This window comes from Theobroma cacao, chromosome 3, assembly GCF_000208745.1.
Source record: "Theobroma cacao cultivar B97-61/B2 chromosome 3, Criollo_cocoa_genome_V2, whole genome shotgun sequence".
In the NCBI taxonomy this organism is placed as follows: Eukaryota; Viridiplantae; Streptophyta; class Magnoliopsida; order Malvales; family Malvaceae; genus Theobroma; species Theobroma cacao.
In genome coordinates this window covers 26,676,221-26,691,607 of record NC_030852.1, presented here as the reverse complement: position 1 = coordinate 26,691,607, position 15,387 = coordinate 26,676,221, and the positions used below count along the sequence as shown (strand labels likewise).

Genomic DNA, 15,387 nt, shown 5'->3' with positions numbered 1-15,387 from the left:
GCATTTGGTTTTTCCTTGGGGCCAGTAAGATACAAGGCCTAATCGTCCATGCCCTGACCCAAATAAAGCTCGTTGGCTATCTAGTCCCCATTTTGCCCGCTTCATCTCTCAAGATGTTTTCCTTGGTCCTTGTCATTACGATCGCATCCAGAATTTCACTTCAATCGTGTTAGGGTTGGGGTGGAGAGGAGAAATTGAAAAAGCTAGAAAAAGAACCCAAAAAAAGGGGACAAAGGTTGTTACGTGATCTATAGTGCTTGGGGTCAAGTCCAACCGACTTACTTCACTACGAGGTTTGTAAGCAAAAGCTTCACCTATCCATGGAATGGATCATCGTCGGACGCGACATACTCGACTCTGACTAGGCCGTTTGCAATCACCAGCCACGTATCACGACATAGAACTTCTGTTACGTCCCGGAGATTGTTAAGTGTTATTACAGGAACAGGACCTTCAGTGATGTGCTCGGGACTTGGTTTATTTATTAAAACCAAGTAAAGGGCTGGGGTTCGTGAAGAAATTTGAGCTGGGACAACAAAAGCCGTGACCGGCAGGATTCGAACCGTCGCGGGCTGAGCCCACATGATTTCTAGTCATGCCCGATAACCACTCCGGCACGGCCACCTGATTTGAGAGTGACGTCCGTGGTTAGATAATTAAATCACTATTAACATTATAATTCGCCATAATACGTACCTCTTCCGCAAGCCTGGGAAACACGTGTGACAAAGAAGTAACGTTGGTCGTGTCTGGCCAAACCCACCTTGATGGCGATCGCCACTTGACTGCTACGTTTGCATGTCTATTTTGTTTTAGTCTTCCCTTTTTCAACCATTCATCTACTTCCTTTATCATCAATATTCACCACAGTAGTCGATCATCAATCTTAATATATAATCGATCATGACATGACTACATCTATATGTTTATAATTTCATAGTACAATTTAGAAAGCAAGTCAGTGAAGGTCGAGGATCTTCGTCCATCAATTGCCTCGTCCAATGACTAACCTAAGTTTTACTTCTAACTTCTGGACATAAACAAACTTGAACATCTTCTAATTATTTACATCTTACAGATCTTTCGACTGAGTATACTATAGGTTTTGATTTCAATAATTATTAAATTTTAATTTTATTATTTTTCAATTATTATTATAAGAACACTTTTCATAAATTTTTTATCAACCTTTTTCTCTGTAAGTTATGAAACAAATACTTAATTGTTGACCATGTGAGCGTTATTGTAATGGGGGGTCGTCACTGTTCTAAAATCCAAATCAATAAACTTGATCTAATTATATATGTGATTAACCATGGCCAGTAAAACAAATAGCTCTCAGGAAAATGGATGAATTAAACTCCTAATTAGACGTCCTTACCTCTGTTCCAAAAGCTAATTAATTTTGTTCACAAGTCAAGCGTTCCACACCACCTGTCCCAACTTTGAAGAAAAGAGATGAGAATATATCCAAGCTCTTCAGACTTCAATTATTATTCCCAAGGGACCAATTAATTAACTTAATTTAATGAATTAGAGTTTCTAATTAGAAGATATAAAGTTGTTTCTATTCTTTGTTTGGTTTACGTACACTTCTTTCCACATATAGCCACCTAATATCTCCCACTAAACTGGATTAGTGCCAATCGACGCATAGATTCTCACACCCCATTTTCAAATGGGGTAAGAAAACTAATAAGTGGACGGTGCAAAGCGTTTGTACCTTTACATTTGAAAAGAGAAAGGGCATATCTCCTTCCATGTTAGACTAGGATAATATTTTCTTTCCTTTCTTGCCATGACTGCTTTAACGACCTTTCCATTTGTTTATGGTTTCATTCCCTTCTTTGGAGAGGGAACCCTCTACCTGCTATGTGACCTTTTCCCCTCCATTTATCGGTTCTATCTTTTCTCCACATGGCATGACTAGGCTCCTATCATGTTGTTTAACTTGTTAATTATCAATCCATGTAAATCTTAGTTTGATGGACGGTTGTAATGAGATGAGATGAGATAGATGGTGATGAAAAGACTAGGGACATTAATAAATAAAATCCATGAGTATGTATGTAAGTAATAATATTAGTACCTACCATGATGATTTGGGTAAAGTAAAAGAATAATAATTTATTCTTAGTGGAGGATAAGATGACCCAATGAGAGAATAATACGACGGGACCATTGCAAATTTGACACTCTTGGCTGATCTGTTTTCTGTTTTCTTCCATCTCTTATTCTTTAAAAAGAAGAAACAAAACCTCAAAGACTGAGCTTTTGACACCTGTCTAACAGGCTCCAGGGTCTTTATAAGCAGGGGGTGCTGCAAGAAAAAGACAATGCAATCTGTTCTTATTTCTTCTATCTGAGCTCTGAGCTTTTCAGCCCAAAAATGTGGAGAAGAAGGAAGAAGAAAAAGACAACTGTTGAGCACTATTGCATGTCTTGGATAATATTGCCCTCTTCTTCCTCCTAGAGGATACGAAGGGGCCAACGGCAAGTCATAGAGGCAAAGGGAAGGCCATGCCTTTCTTCCGGAATTTTACTTTTCTTATGTTTCTTCTTCACTCTTGCGTCTGAACTAGAAATTCAGATCAAATTGAGCTTTTGAAGAAAAAAAAAATAACACAAAAATACGCCCGAACAATTCAAATACTAGCAGATTGAGTTGTTCCAAGCTGTTTGATTTCCACTGTTTGTATGCAAAATGGTTGTTTGTAGCGTTGCCTTTGCCATTATATTCTGCTCTTTCCGTTTCCCTTGGTTCAAAGATGTTTTCAGACTCAGCTTTCTTAGCTGAGTAAACAATTTGAAATGTTTGACCCTGCGAAAAGGGTCACCTGAGTTGTTGCTTCAGGGCAAGGATTTTCAGCTGACGACTGCTCGTTTGCGAGGTGGAAGCCGCTAAATTGGGGTTGTGAAATGCGCGGTAGGGCAACCTTGGGCTCGTTTCAGGGTATGAATAAATTGTCTCACATGGACATGCTATTGTACACAACATTCTCAGTTTCACCAGTTGTTATTTCAGTCTCTAAACCAAGTTCATGTTCCACATGTCTTGCGGGTAATTCTTGGCACTTTCATTTCATGTCTTAAAATGTGCTGGCAAATATGTCCATTGCTGCCCCAATGTGCAGGACAAAATCTCTAGCTTCTCTCACCCTAAAAGAAAAAATTCAACCAAAGTCATGAAAAGTAAGGAACTTCATTATTCCAATCTCACTCATAATATCAATTCATGTGGGCAGGAGCAGGACATGCAATTTCGTTTGTTCCTTGCCTTTCTTCTACTCAAGCCACACTTAAATGTTAAGCTTTTTAAAGGATGTTCCTGTGTGTACATGCTACTACACAAACAAGCAAATGCGGAAGTCAAAACCCATAGGCAAGTTGTCTTTGGCACTTCGCACAATCAATTGAAGCCCATATAAGTTCTCAATGCCAAGCCTTTTTTTAAGCAGCAAGAAACCATGTTCTGTAACATCATCTTATTTTCATGTTAAATGGATAAGTTCTGTAAAACCGGTATAACACCAGCTATATTTATCAGCAATCCCATTAAAAAAGGCTCCTTCTTAACAAAGAACCATTATATTTAATCCTTGGTTACTGAAAGTTTTCACCATAAACACAATGCATATTAAATGCAGATCAATCCTTTTTCTAACCTATAAAATAAATCAATATCCATGAGAGACTCTTGTATCTGACTTAAAACACATCTTGAACGAGAGAGAGAGAGAGAGAGAGAGAGAGAAGAAAAGAAGAAGAAATGAATAGTATCATACCTATCACCTNGAGAGAGAGAGAGAGAGAGAGAGAGAGGCAAAGAAGAAGAAATGAATAGTATCATACCTATCACCTTGAAGTAAGACATGATTATGCCATTTAAACCCGATTCTCAACATTTAGTTTAGATAAGCCGAGAAATATTTTTTACTACAAAACTATGCACCCCATTCTCTGAAGGGAATTACCACCTATCATATAACCCAAAAATCATATCACCTACTTGTTTAATTATCTTATTATCGTTATATTTATCATCACCTCTACTTTCCTTTCTGCAATAAACTTAAGGTCACTGGGCCTGACTACAGAACTTCCCTAGTCAAGATCTAGACTCTTTTTCATAGCCTCATAAACCAAATATGTAATGCTTGCAGCTGGGACAACTTTGAGAAGATTAGGAACGAGTCCTTTGTAGAAACCTCTATAACCTTCATTCTGAAGTGTTCTCCAAAATACATCAGACATTCCCTTATACGCAGCAGCAGAGGTAGCATGTTGAGCTTGCAGTCTGGGAAAACAAAAAAACTAAATGTCAGCACTAAGCAAATACAACAAAAATGTGGATACAAATATCAAAACCATTGCCTGATGTGGATGAACCCATATTATCAGAAAAAAGGGACTTGTACACTTCAAAATCATACCTCATTCTTTTTTTTTTTTTTTGAAAGTAAAAATCATACCTCGTTCTAATAACCTGCAAGGGATAAACACAGGTTGCTCCTAGAGCTCCTGAAACTGTTCCGCAACCTAGTTGCACAAGAGGACCTGGATCTTCTACAATTAAAAAAACAAATCATCAGAAAGCAAATTGAATAAGATATCCAGAAGAAACTCCCAAATTAATGAAAAATAAGTAACCAAAAAAAAAAGAAAAAAACCAATTAGAAGCCCAAAACACAAGAAGCTGACAGAAAGTACCACCATCTTGAAGAATATATGTCCTTGAAAAATCTTTCAAGGTCTCATAGGCAGCAAGGTCGATGCCAGCATACGGGATAATCCCAAGAAGAGATGGCACAAGACCTTTATAAAATGCTCGAGGTCCCTCCTGAACCCATATATCCCTAGTTAGTTTCCCCAGCTTTGGAGCCCTTCCACCTTCAGAAGCACAAGTCTGCAACCGAGTTTTTACAAGATCCATTGGATAGATAGCAGATTGTGCCACCGCACCTGCTACGCCACCAGCAATAAGTCTCCCACTGGCACCTATATCACCCTTCTTATACCCCATACTGTCTCCCATTACATTCTTTAACATTTCATATGCATAGAACTTGATTGCACTTTCAGGTGCTACCTTCACAACGTTTAACCCGTTACCTCGAAAAAACCCCAAGAGACCATCTTGCTTCCATATCTTCTTTACAGCTGGCAAAATACAAGCACGTGTAGTCTGCACTTGCAATACCACCTTAAGGCGATCAAGAGGAGCAGTTGCAGTACGAGAAGCTGCTCCTGCTATTCCTCCTGCAATAAAATATTTGCTTCTCTTAACATGCTTACTGATTCCTTCAGGAATAACAGCCTGTTCTCCAATATCTACAAGGCAAACCCTTTCCCAATGATGATAGATGTTCTCAATAGTAGCTTCATGAGGATAGAGTAGAAGGAAATCTCTCCATTCTTCAAAAGTTATAATCCCATTATTGTCCTTGTCAACATGCTCTACAAAACGAGCAAGCTCCTCATCATCAATTTCAATCCCTGCAAAAAACAAACTGCCAGGGCTTATAAGATGAAAACAACTGTTTCCTTGCAATCATGGGAACTACCAGCCCTTCCACATGAAGCATTTAAAAGAACTAAATCAGAAAAATCATGATGCAAGGAACTATCCTGCATTTTCATTGGATAAGTGTAAATTCAATAAGGAAGCACTTCCTTTAAGCCCACAAAGTACACCACAGGTCAAGTACCATAGAAGAAATCCACAGCTTCCCAATCTCTTTAAATCCCAAATTATGATTCCAAAAAGTTTAGAGACATGAAAGAACGATCATGAAGGGGAGCACCAGATTCATCATTAACATGCACAAGTCCAAGTCTGTGACATGTTTACTCATTTTGTAAAAAAACCAACAGAAATATAAATATATAAGCAGAAGAAACTGTCCCAAGCATCAAGCAAAATAACTGACCCATAAATTTTATACCAACAAGAAACTGTCTCAAGCATCAAGCAAAATAAACCGACCCATAAGTTTTATATCAACAAGAAACTGTCTCGACTATCAAGCCAAACAAACTGACCCATGACATGAGTATACCAACAAGACAGTCTCAAATATCAGGCCAGACAAACACTCTCCTTCAGTAGTGGCAACGTTCCCTAAAAAGCTCACATAGAACCTTTGGTGCCAAACCATTGGACTAATTGAGGTACCTCAACAAATACACATGCATTCATAAAAGAAACATAAAACTCACAGATTCACATTTAACATAGATATTAGAGAAAAGAAAATACTTACTGGCATTCCTCTAAAATAGAATGAAACCATAGTTCAGATTTCTGCATACCAAAACTTTGGTTTCAGAAAAGTTTGTAACTAAAAGAGCACATCTTTGAGCACAAAAAGAACACCAGACTCAAAAATTCATTCAAAGTCCTTTCTTCTTCTGTTGTTTTAAGAACTGAAATAAGATAAGTTTAACATATCCACACAATAGGAAACTCATCTGGCATATGAAGCTTTATGGCCTCTCATAGTTTTCCATTGACATACTTCAATGTTAATTTCAAACAAAGGCTTTGCTGAAACAAACTGGTGGAGGCAGCTTCCTAACACCTAAGCATAACATCTTCCAAATTCCTTTACAAATTTGAACAAGACATTACATACCCACAACTCTATATTAACAGTTAAAATACAGTTCAGTTAAGCTCTATAACGATCTCCAATGTCAAGGTCAAGGCTTATATTTCTGTACTGCCATTTGCCACTCCAAAGGCCACGTGACACAACTGTCAACATACACTGACATCTGACAGAAAGTGGAAGACATCCAATTATACTTCCATTATATATAAGTTTTGATATAAACTACACACCTGATAAATATGATGCAATCCATTTAGCATCAACTATTTCAAAAATTTTACCTAAGATAAACAACATTTCATTGGCCCTAAGACTGTCTCATTCAAGCTTGTTATCCAGGAACCCACACCAAAATCTCAAAATATATCTAGATAATGGAAATAATTATACGTGTTTCACCCCGGAAAAGATTTTAAGCACCAAAATATCACAGAATGAATTCAACCTGCCACCAACAAAAATTGAAAAATGTGCTACTATAGTCACCCCTCATTGAGCACAGCAGCTTTCTATATTTAATCACTTTAATTAGTCTCCAAGGAAAGTTAGCCAATTAGAAATTATTAGTAAAAGATTTTGTACAAAGTAAGAACATAAAGTTCTAGTGTGTAATTAGTTCGTGTGCTGACTGTTGCAGAACAAGAAACCGCACCACAAATTCTCTTGCAAACAACAAAAACATACAAGTAGAAATTATATTGCAATCCAAACTAATGCCTTGGGATAAATTACTAGTTAATGCTATCTACTTTTTTTACATGTACCTAGCAGCGGTTCCAATTACAAGCAATGCGAAAGCAAGTTCTCCAATCTCACAATGATTGCAAGTGCTTCCACTGAAAGGGACATTAAAAAGACTGAAAGCAACATACAGCTTCTCAATTTATAAGCAAAAAACCACAAGTTGTCCAAACTTTTTATTGATTTCACTATCAACCTAATCAATGCAACCACCTCAACCAAACGAATCAAACATATCAAGATAAGAGAAATAAAACTAAGAAATCAAAAAACAAAGAAGTCCAATTATAAAATAATAGTAAAGAGCATAGTATACCAGCCTTAACAAGCGCATCCCAAAGCTCCTCAGGCAAAATGCACCCATTGTGCTCCACATCAATAGCTTGGAAAATCCTATAAAGTTCAAGCTCCTTATCATCCATATACCTCTTAAACTCGTGATAATCCACGCGCCCATCTCTGTTTGCATCACAAACTTTCAACAGATCTTTCGCGTACTTATACTCAGCCGGAATCTGCAAAGCAGAGAGACCCTTTTCGATCTGGGCATAATCCAAAAATCCCACATTGGCTGCATCAAAAAAATTGAACAAACTCCGAATCCTCAAGTCCCTTTCTTCCTTGGTCTCACGTAATGCTAAAAGAACATGATCCATTGAGACGGGTCCAGGTTTTTTGACCGGGTTGCAGCATCCGGGTTTGGATTTTGCCTCCATTTTAGGCAAGCCTACATGCTCCACAGGCCCTGCTGCCCCAGACATGACAAGATAAAACGACAACGTTTCTAACTACCTCGGCAAATTTCACCAATTTTTCCGCGAATGCTGTGTCTTGGGGTTGCTCTTCTTTTCTGCAAGCATGGAGATTTGGAAAGAAAGAGATCTGTTTTATAAGATGGGGAATAAATAAATAACATAAAAAGGGCCCCTTGTTTTCTTCTGTTTTTGAGGGAGAGTAATATACCCAATAATCAAATAGGAGGAGGATCCAAAAATTTGACTCGAACTAGCGAGAAAAAGAGGACAAAAGATGCAGACTTTTCTTTGCTTAGAGAGGGGAAGGTCAAAAAGAAGGAAAAAGGGAGTCAAAATTCCAAAGGAACAGGCTTATTACATCAAATAAATGACATTCAATCAAAGGTTTATTAATGGGTTTTCCTTTTCCCTTCCGGTATCAATCCATCGTAGAAGCAATATTAATAGCAGATTGAAAGAAGGAAAAACAAAACCAGCGGTTCCAACCAAGAACATACGGGTGAAAAAAGGAAGGTAAGGAGAGAGGAAGAGATCGATTGTTAAAGTGATTACAAATTGGAAAAATACACGTGCAAGATTATTGAAGGTAGAAGAAGGGTGTGGTTCCAGAGACTGAGATAACACGTCTTGGCCCCAAAGCTCTAGATCTTCCGAGTTCCTTTTTGTGGGCTTTGAGCCAAGTCAATAGTCAGAAAAACAGAGATTAAATTTCTGGGTTCCTTTTGGTTTTTTCTTTTAACCTTGCTCCCTTCCTCTGTCTACGGTGATTCAAGGAAGAAGAGGCTACTTGAGGAAAGAAAGAAAGATATTTTATCTCATCTTTTTTTTTTTTAATTTTAAATTGATTAATTACGAAATGCTTTTTTTTTTCTTCTCTTTTTCTCTCCTTAAATTTGGCTGGTGAAGGGTTGTGCCTACTTTTTTTCTTCTGCCTTGTTTGGAAATTTCGCTATTCTTTACTTTTCTTCTTTTTTATCCAAGTCTTGAGTAAATCTCAACTAAGATTTTTAAATATATTTTTAATTTATTTTTGTATATATAATATTTGTAAAAAATTCTTCAATTATTTAAAAATTTTTAAATAAATTTTTATTTTTTTATGTGTTTGATCAAATTTATATATTTTTATTTTAAATTAAATAAATATTTATAATTAATAATTAATTATTATTATTAATTAAAATAAATTTTATTATTTTTATATCTAATATAACGCTGACATGAGGAGTAAAAAATATTATATGTGTATTGACACTTGTATTTCATATTTTTATTTGTTATAACATGTTAACATATTATATTAATATAATGAAATATAAAATAACAAATTAGACAAATGATAATTAATTAATTATTAATTATAAAATTTTATTTATTTTAAAATAAAAATATAAAAAATTTTAATTTGTGAAAAGAAATTAATAATTTATTTAACTTTTTTAAATAATTTAAATAATTTTTGAAGTATTATATATATATATATATTTTTTGTCCAAAAGTGCCTTTAGGAAATGATATGGGCTAGTTGCAATGGATTAAAAGTTTTTCTGCACAATAGCATAACCTTTTGTGAATTTTTTTTTAACCATTATAAGGTGCCAACTGCCATGTATATGCTTAAGAATAGATGTGAATAAAATTTTCCAGAGATATCCGTGGCAGCAAAGGGCGCATTGCCACCCTCATTCCACTTGTCCTGCCTATATTTGCAGGATTTGCATATGCAGAAGCAGAACTGCAAAGAGTCTGAGCAATTGCCAAATCCTATTTGGACCACTAAAACACCTTACCCTGTTCTAAAGGCTACAAATGGCTTCCATATATGGAGGTTCATAATAATAAAAGAAGTTCATAAAATATGGAGACAAAGACTGGTATTAAAATGTTCAAACTATTATAAAGAGTTGCATTATTCATGCCTATATATCACTAATTTGACTACAAAATTCCAGGAAATTTTAAATGCAATACACACTACAGCTCATAACAACATATATATATATATATATATTCACATCATAATTGCTTCGTAGCCATCTTCTCTCTCATGTTTAAGCCGATAACGAATGGCAACAGCAACAACTGTTACCACACCCATCAGTGCTACCGCAGCCCAGAGGATAGTTAACAGTATGATACTGTCCTGTGTCTGCATGAGATCATAAAAATATCAGAGATTTAATCTAAGTTGTCTATGATCAAAAAGCATCATTGCAACCAAGGCATGCAGTGAGTATAGAGCAAACTATTCTTTTGCCTTTTACTAAAAAGAAGCTTTCATCGCTATTGATGTAATGTTGCCTAAACACTTGTTGAAGAAATATAAATTTCTACTTCAAAAACGAAAATTTTGATCCATATCAACTAGACTGCATATTTAACCATGAATATCATTTAACCAGCACCTATCAAATATTTGCTTCGTGTAACTAATGATCTTAAACGCTCTGATCATGTCTCTCAATACTAGCAGAAATTTCTTTTATCTCCTACAGTTAATGACTATGCTTAAGAACATACATCTAGTTAAACTGATGAATTTTCTTCATCCATTTGAGAAATTGAAACTTACTTGAACAACAGCGCGTAAGGTACGCATTGGCTTGGGCAATGCATCTGCAACCAAAATGTAAAAAAGGCCCATGACTCCGGTATGATGTCTGATACTACTGTAATTAGATTCCAGAATCAGAGTCTCCCCCTTGGATATCTTGACAGTTCCTGGTTGAGGATAGCAGGTGGACATTCCTACAATGTAACCAGCTTCATTTCCTGCTTCCTCCCCCTCCCCATAAGTCGGTATTGAGGAACACAAAAGTTGGCCATTCTAAATTCACCATATGCAAACAGGCAAACAGATCGTCATCAGAACAAGAAATCACATTACTGGAGTTCACTAAATGATCACATAACACATTTAAATTTCTTTAGAATTAGCAGTTGTCAACATTCCTATAACATATATGGGAAGGGGGTCTAACAAGCCGGAGTAACTGCGGTATTCTGGATAACATAGAATTGCAAACAAGTAGTTATTGAACATAAATGAGCCTCTGTTCCTCAGGGAATAAGAGCACCTTTGAGGACCAGAGGTCAAGTAGCTATATCAATCCTAAAACAAGCCTAGTTTCTGAATACTAGGATCCATAGTTGCAGCTAGAGTTATAAGGTTAACATGGGCAGGCCCACTGGAAATTGCACACTGACCACTCTCTATTACGTCGTCCCTCCATGATAAAAATAAAAAATAAAAATTGGGAAGATACATCATCATTATGTAAAACTAGGATGAAAACTGCATCAAGCATTTAGAAGACAATTCTAATTAAAGGGATAAGTATAAAAAATGGCGTTGCAAATGCAAATCTACTTCATCTATGTAACAATACATCTATGGAAGCCAAGAGTAACTGAGGAAAGGAAGCTAAAGCATAAGTCTGTTCAAATGACAATTCCTGATAAATATATATAGAACTATAGAAACTAATAAAGCTTCAATATATATACTTAAAAAGAAAATGCAACTTTGATGGAGACCCAAAAAAAAGTGGAAAAAGTTACACAAAAGTGTAAAGTAGAAACAAGCCATTTTAATACCTCTCTGTAGAGAGCAGAACCAGAGCCCCCTGAATGTTGGTGTGCAACACCATATATGACATAACCACCAAATGGCATGTCAAGGCTTATTCTTTTGGTGTCAACGCACCCATCATCAGCCAATCCAGTGGTACTGCAAGATTCAACATCATATTCCACCTGCATCAAAGGTATTCCAATGACTTGATATTTCAGAAAGAATTTGAATGACAAAAAGATTGTTGCAGCACATAAACAGTTCATCTACCTTGCAATGGTGCTCTGCATTAATCCCTGTTGAATTACCAGACCTTTTCCAACTATCAGTAATGTCAAATATATAGATTTTAACAGGCACAATAGAGCTATCAATATCGACCCACTTCACAGTGTATCTAAGGTAAAGCGTTCTTCTGACGCCCTCAAACCCTTGTTTCAACCTGCATTGTGTGCGATCATAGCAACACGACAAACCCCCTTTGTAGTCTGGCCTCAAGGGTCTTCCATATTCATCCTCTGTTACATTATACAAATCACACCTGCATTCGGTACATCCCAACCTATCTTCCACCCCCCTTGTATCAATTGCATGAATATTAAGCAGCCATATCTCCTCAAAACCCGAAGGAATCTCAGAAGGATTACCGACTTCTATTCCATATGGATCAGGAACATGAGTTGCAGTTCTTCGTGTCTCAGACCCAAGGCCAAAATACTGACCAAGAACTCCACCCTGACAAATCCCACTATTTCTCCCAGAAATATAATCTGACCTGTGAAGCTTTTTACTTTCGTTAAACTTTGATACGTCCACACCTTTACGTGCATAGTATCTTGCAACAACCCAGTGATGGAGATAAGTCTCATGGAGAGGAACAGGATTGCCTGCCTCATCAATCACTTCTCCATTGAAACTTTTCAAGGCAATATGACCTTTTGGAAAGTCCACATCGTAATAGTATCTATTTTCCACTGATCCTGGTCCGAGCTCAAACTTAGGTGATAGAAAAACAGCGGTTTTTATCTTATTTTCCTTTCCCCAAATTGCTTGCAAACTTAGCGTCAACAAAATTCCAACCAAAAGTAACTGTCCTCGATTATAAATTATCATTTTCCTGTCAATTTGAACATCTTGAGTCAGACTATATGATCTCTTCTAAGCTGACTATTTATTTCAATCGAATCAAAAATCCCAAAAGTAATAAAATAAGAAAACAGTTAGTTGTATGGGATGTTATAAAATATCTGCAAAATACTACAAAGATTTCGTATAGGCAACTCAAATAGATGCTTCACTTGGAACCAGTACAAATACTTATATGATGTAACTCTGACGTACGACTGTTAAAACAACAAAATCATTAGTGAATTGTGATTTCTTTCCACTATGATTCTTCAGAACAGTTCTATGGAAGCAACCAATATTCTTAAAATTGAAAAGGATCCTTTTTAATTAGTCACTTTAAGCCAATTTGCTTCTATAGTTTTCAAGTATAATTTTGAAAGCAATAAGAATCACTATGCTTTAATATATATTCAAAGTAATCATCACCCATGCAAGAGAGATATATGTTTTCTGAAATGGATCCAGCATGGTGCATGGGTATAAAACAAACACAACACTGAGGATTTCCAATTGGATTTCAGCGAACTACAACTGCGTGCAATCTGGGGAGGAATTACACACACGGGAAATTATCAATTCCATCGTCAGAGCAATCCAATGAAAAGAAAACTCAAAGAAAAAGAACGCTGAAATTCGGATGGGATTACCAATGAAGAAGAAACTTAAAGCTGCTATCTTCGGAAAACTCGTAAAGCACCGTACCCGAACGTTTCTGAGATAACTTCAACCACCGCTGCGTCTGCGTGCACCACTCGTCTGAACGCTCGAAGTTCAGGCTGGACAATTGCCCATGCTTTTGTAGTTGAGATTATATCAATAGGATTCAAAGTCAAGGGAGTGCACGGGTCTTCGCCACGTGCCTTCTGATGACAGCATTGCTTACGTACTACCTGTTCATGACAGTAGCCGAAAACTTGTTTGAATATGGGAATTTTGTCTATAAAAGAAGATAAATCTAAGATGCAGAAACATAAGCCATGACGCTAATTTTTCACACTGATATGACGTGAACATTCATTAGCCAACAAAACTTCAATTTCCATGGAGAGTAACTGCTGCTTGTGTAGGCTATTTCCAATCAAAAGATGCCAGGAAAAATCATTTCTTTTGCTGGTGATAACATCAACATTAACAAGGTTGAACTTATCGAAAAAAGAAAACACTAGTTCCATCAGGTGGGCCAAAAACTGAAAATAAAAAGAAAAGTTCCATCAAAAGCATTAAAGCAGAAGAAGACAAGTCTCCAAGTCATATGTTAGGCTTGTTCCATGTGTCGTTTCTCTGACAATATCTCCTTCCAAGGCAATAAAAGATTGGAATTTGGAAGTAAAGAGACATTGACCATCTATCTAGATGAGGAGAACAATGCCCATCCCCCATCTCTTTTAGTTGTGGACGGAACCGACTGGAACGATCGCCATTGTCTCCAACCATTGGAACCTTTTGCCCCCATCCTTTCATTTCACGATCAACCTTGATAGGTGACCTTAAGGTCGAATCTACAACACAACCATTTGCCGAATTCATTTTACAAGCTATCGTTTCTTATATTTTATGGATACAAGTTATAGGTTTCGTAAAAAAAAGATTAAGGTTTCATTTGATTTATATTTTACTATTTTTTCTTAAAAAATTAGACAGTAAAAATAAAAATAAAAGGTAAGTAACAAAAAATAATATAATAAAAAATCAATCGGACCAAATGAAGTTAAATAAAATTTATTTGGTGAGACTAATAAGTAACCTAGGTAATCATGACGACCAAAATTTGTAATTTGTCTTCTTACATAACCATGGTGACAAAAATTAGTAGTTTAATTTCTTAGTCTAATCCTGTGATGTAATCTTAATAGCTCAATTGTGTAATTGTGATTACTTACTGCACCTGGTCTCATTATGATCCAATGAGATACAGGGGCAGCCAAAGCCCATATACAAATTTATATAGTTTCTAATTTCTAATTCAAACTATAGTTTCATCAGCATTAATTGCAAGTGGCTCTATAATGTTTCAACATTAACAATTGAAAAATTTGCACATAAAAAAAAACACTTCCTCAAACACACGCTATCATTTTTAAGTAAATTATGATTAGTGTCATTGATCGATCAGATTTCATTATGAATTCATATATGGTAAAGTAAAAAATGTAAATCATTTATATTCATATTATATCTATAATATATATAAAAGTAAGGCAATTGATTGGGTTAATTGATTGACATATGTCATTCTTAATTTGATTTTTTTTTTTACATCTTATGTCAAAATTAAGTAATTTTTAACATTTCAAAGGTTTTTTTTATTTGCTTCTATTTATTTTAATAAAAAATACTTAAAAATAATAATTTTTAATTTTTAATACTTAAAGAATATATTCATTTAATATTTATCAATTGTAACTTAATATTATTTTTTATCTATATACACTTATTCTATATAAACTTGAATTCATAGTATTTAAACATCTTTTTTTTACATGAATATTTAAATTTCAATAAATATCCATCAAATTTATTGAATAAAATAAAACAATAAAAAAAGTTTGCTTATTTCTTAATATACATAACACAC

General features: G+C 35.6%; 2 protein-coding genes and 1 non-coding gene across 9 annotated transcripts; all 3 read right to left on the bottom strand.

Moving 5' to 3' along the window:
- On the bottom strand, nucleotides 543-624 carry TRNAS-AGA. The gene has a single exon. It is a non-coding gene; the product is annotated as a tRNA-Ser (tRNA).
- Nucleotides 3,828-8,926, bottom strand: LOC18605224 (calcium-binding mitochondrial carrier protein SCaMC-1). Of its 5 annotated transcripts, XM_007038115.2 has the most exons (5): nucleotides 8,319-8,923; nucleotides 7,672-8,205; nucleotides 4,711-5,496; nucleotides 4,473-4,566; nucleotides 3,828-4,297 (listed from the first exon to the last, which is right to left on the bottom strand). In XM_007038115.2, the coding sequence occupies exons 2-5, from the start codon at nucleotides 8,114-8,116 to the stop codon at nucleotides 4,105-4,107; spliced, it is 1,518 nt and encodes a 505-aa protein (XP_007038177.1). In that variant the 5' UTR covers nucleotides 8,117-8,205; nucleotides 8,319-8,923; the 3' UTR covers nucleotides 3,828-4,104. The 5 variants fall into 5 exon arrangements, with proteins under 5 accessions (XP_007038177.1, XP_017973554.1, XP_017973555.1 ...); XM_018118065.1 differs by having other exon boundaries at nucleotides 4,714-5,496; nucleotides 7,672-8,926; XM_018118066.1 differs by having other exon boundaries at nucleotides 4,473-4,563; nucleotides 4,714-5,496; nucleotides 7,672-8,926.
- LOC18605223 lies at nucleotides 9,905-13,792 on the bottom strand. Of its 3 annotated transcripts, none has more exons than XM_018118520.1 (5): nucleotides 13,515-13,792; nucleotides 11,955-12,801; nucleotides 11,708-11,866; nucleotides 10,683-10,937; nucleotides 9,905-10,259 (listed from the first exon to the last, which is right to left on the bottom strand). In XM_018118520.1, the coding sequence occupies exons 2-5, from the start codon at nucleotides 12,795-12,797 to the stop codon at nucleotides 10,122-10,124; spliced, it is 1,395 nt and encodes a 464-aa protein (XP_017974009.1). In that variant the 5' UTR covers nucleotides 12,798-12,801; nucleotides 13,515-13,792; the 3' UTR covers nucleotides 9,905-10,121. The 3 variants fall into 3 exon arrangements, with proteins under 3 accessions (XP_017974009.1, XP_017974008.1, XP_017974010.1); XM_018118519.1 differs by having other exon boundaries at nucleotides 13,460-13,790; XM_018118521.1 differs by lacking the exon at nucleotides 13,515-13,792 and adding an exon at nucleotides 13,239-13,380.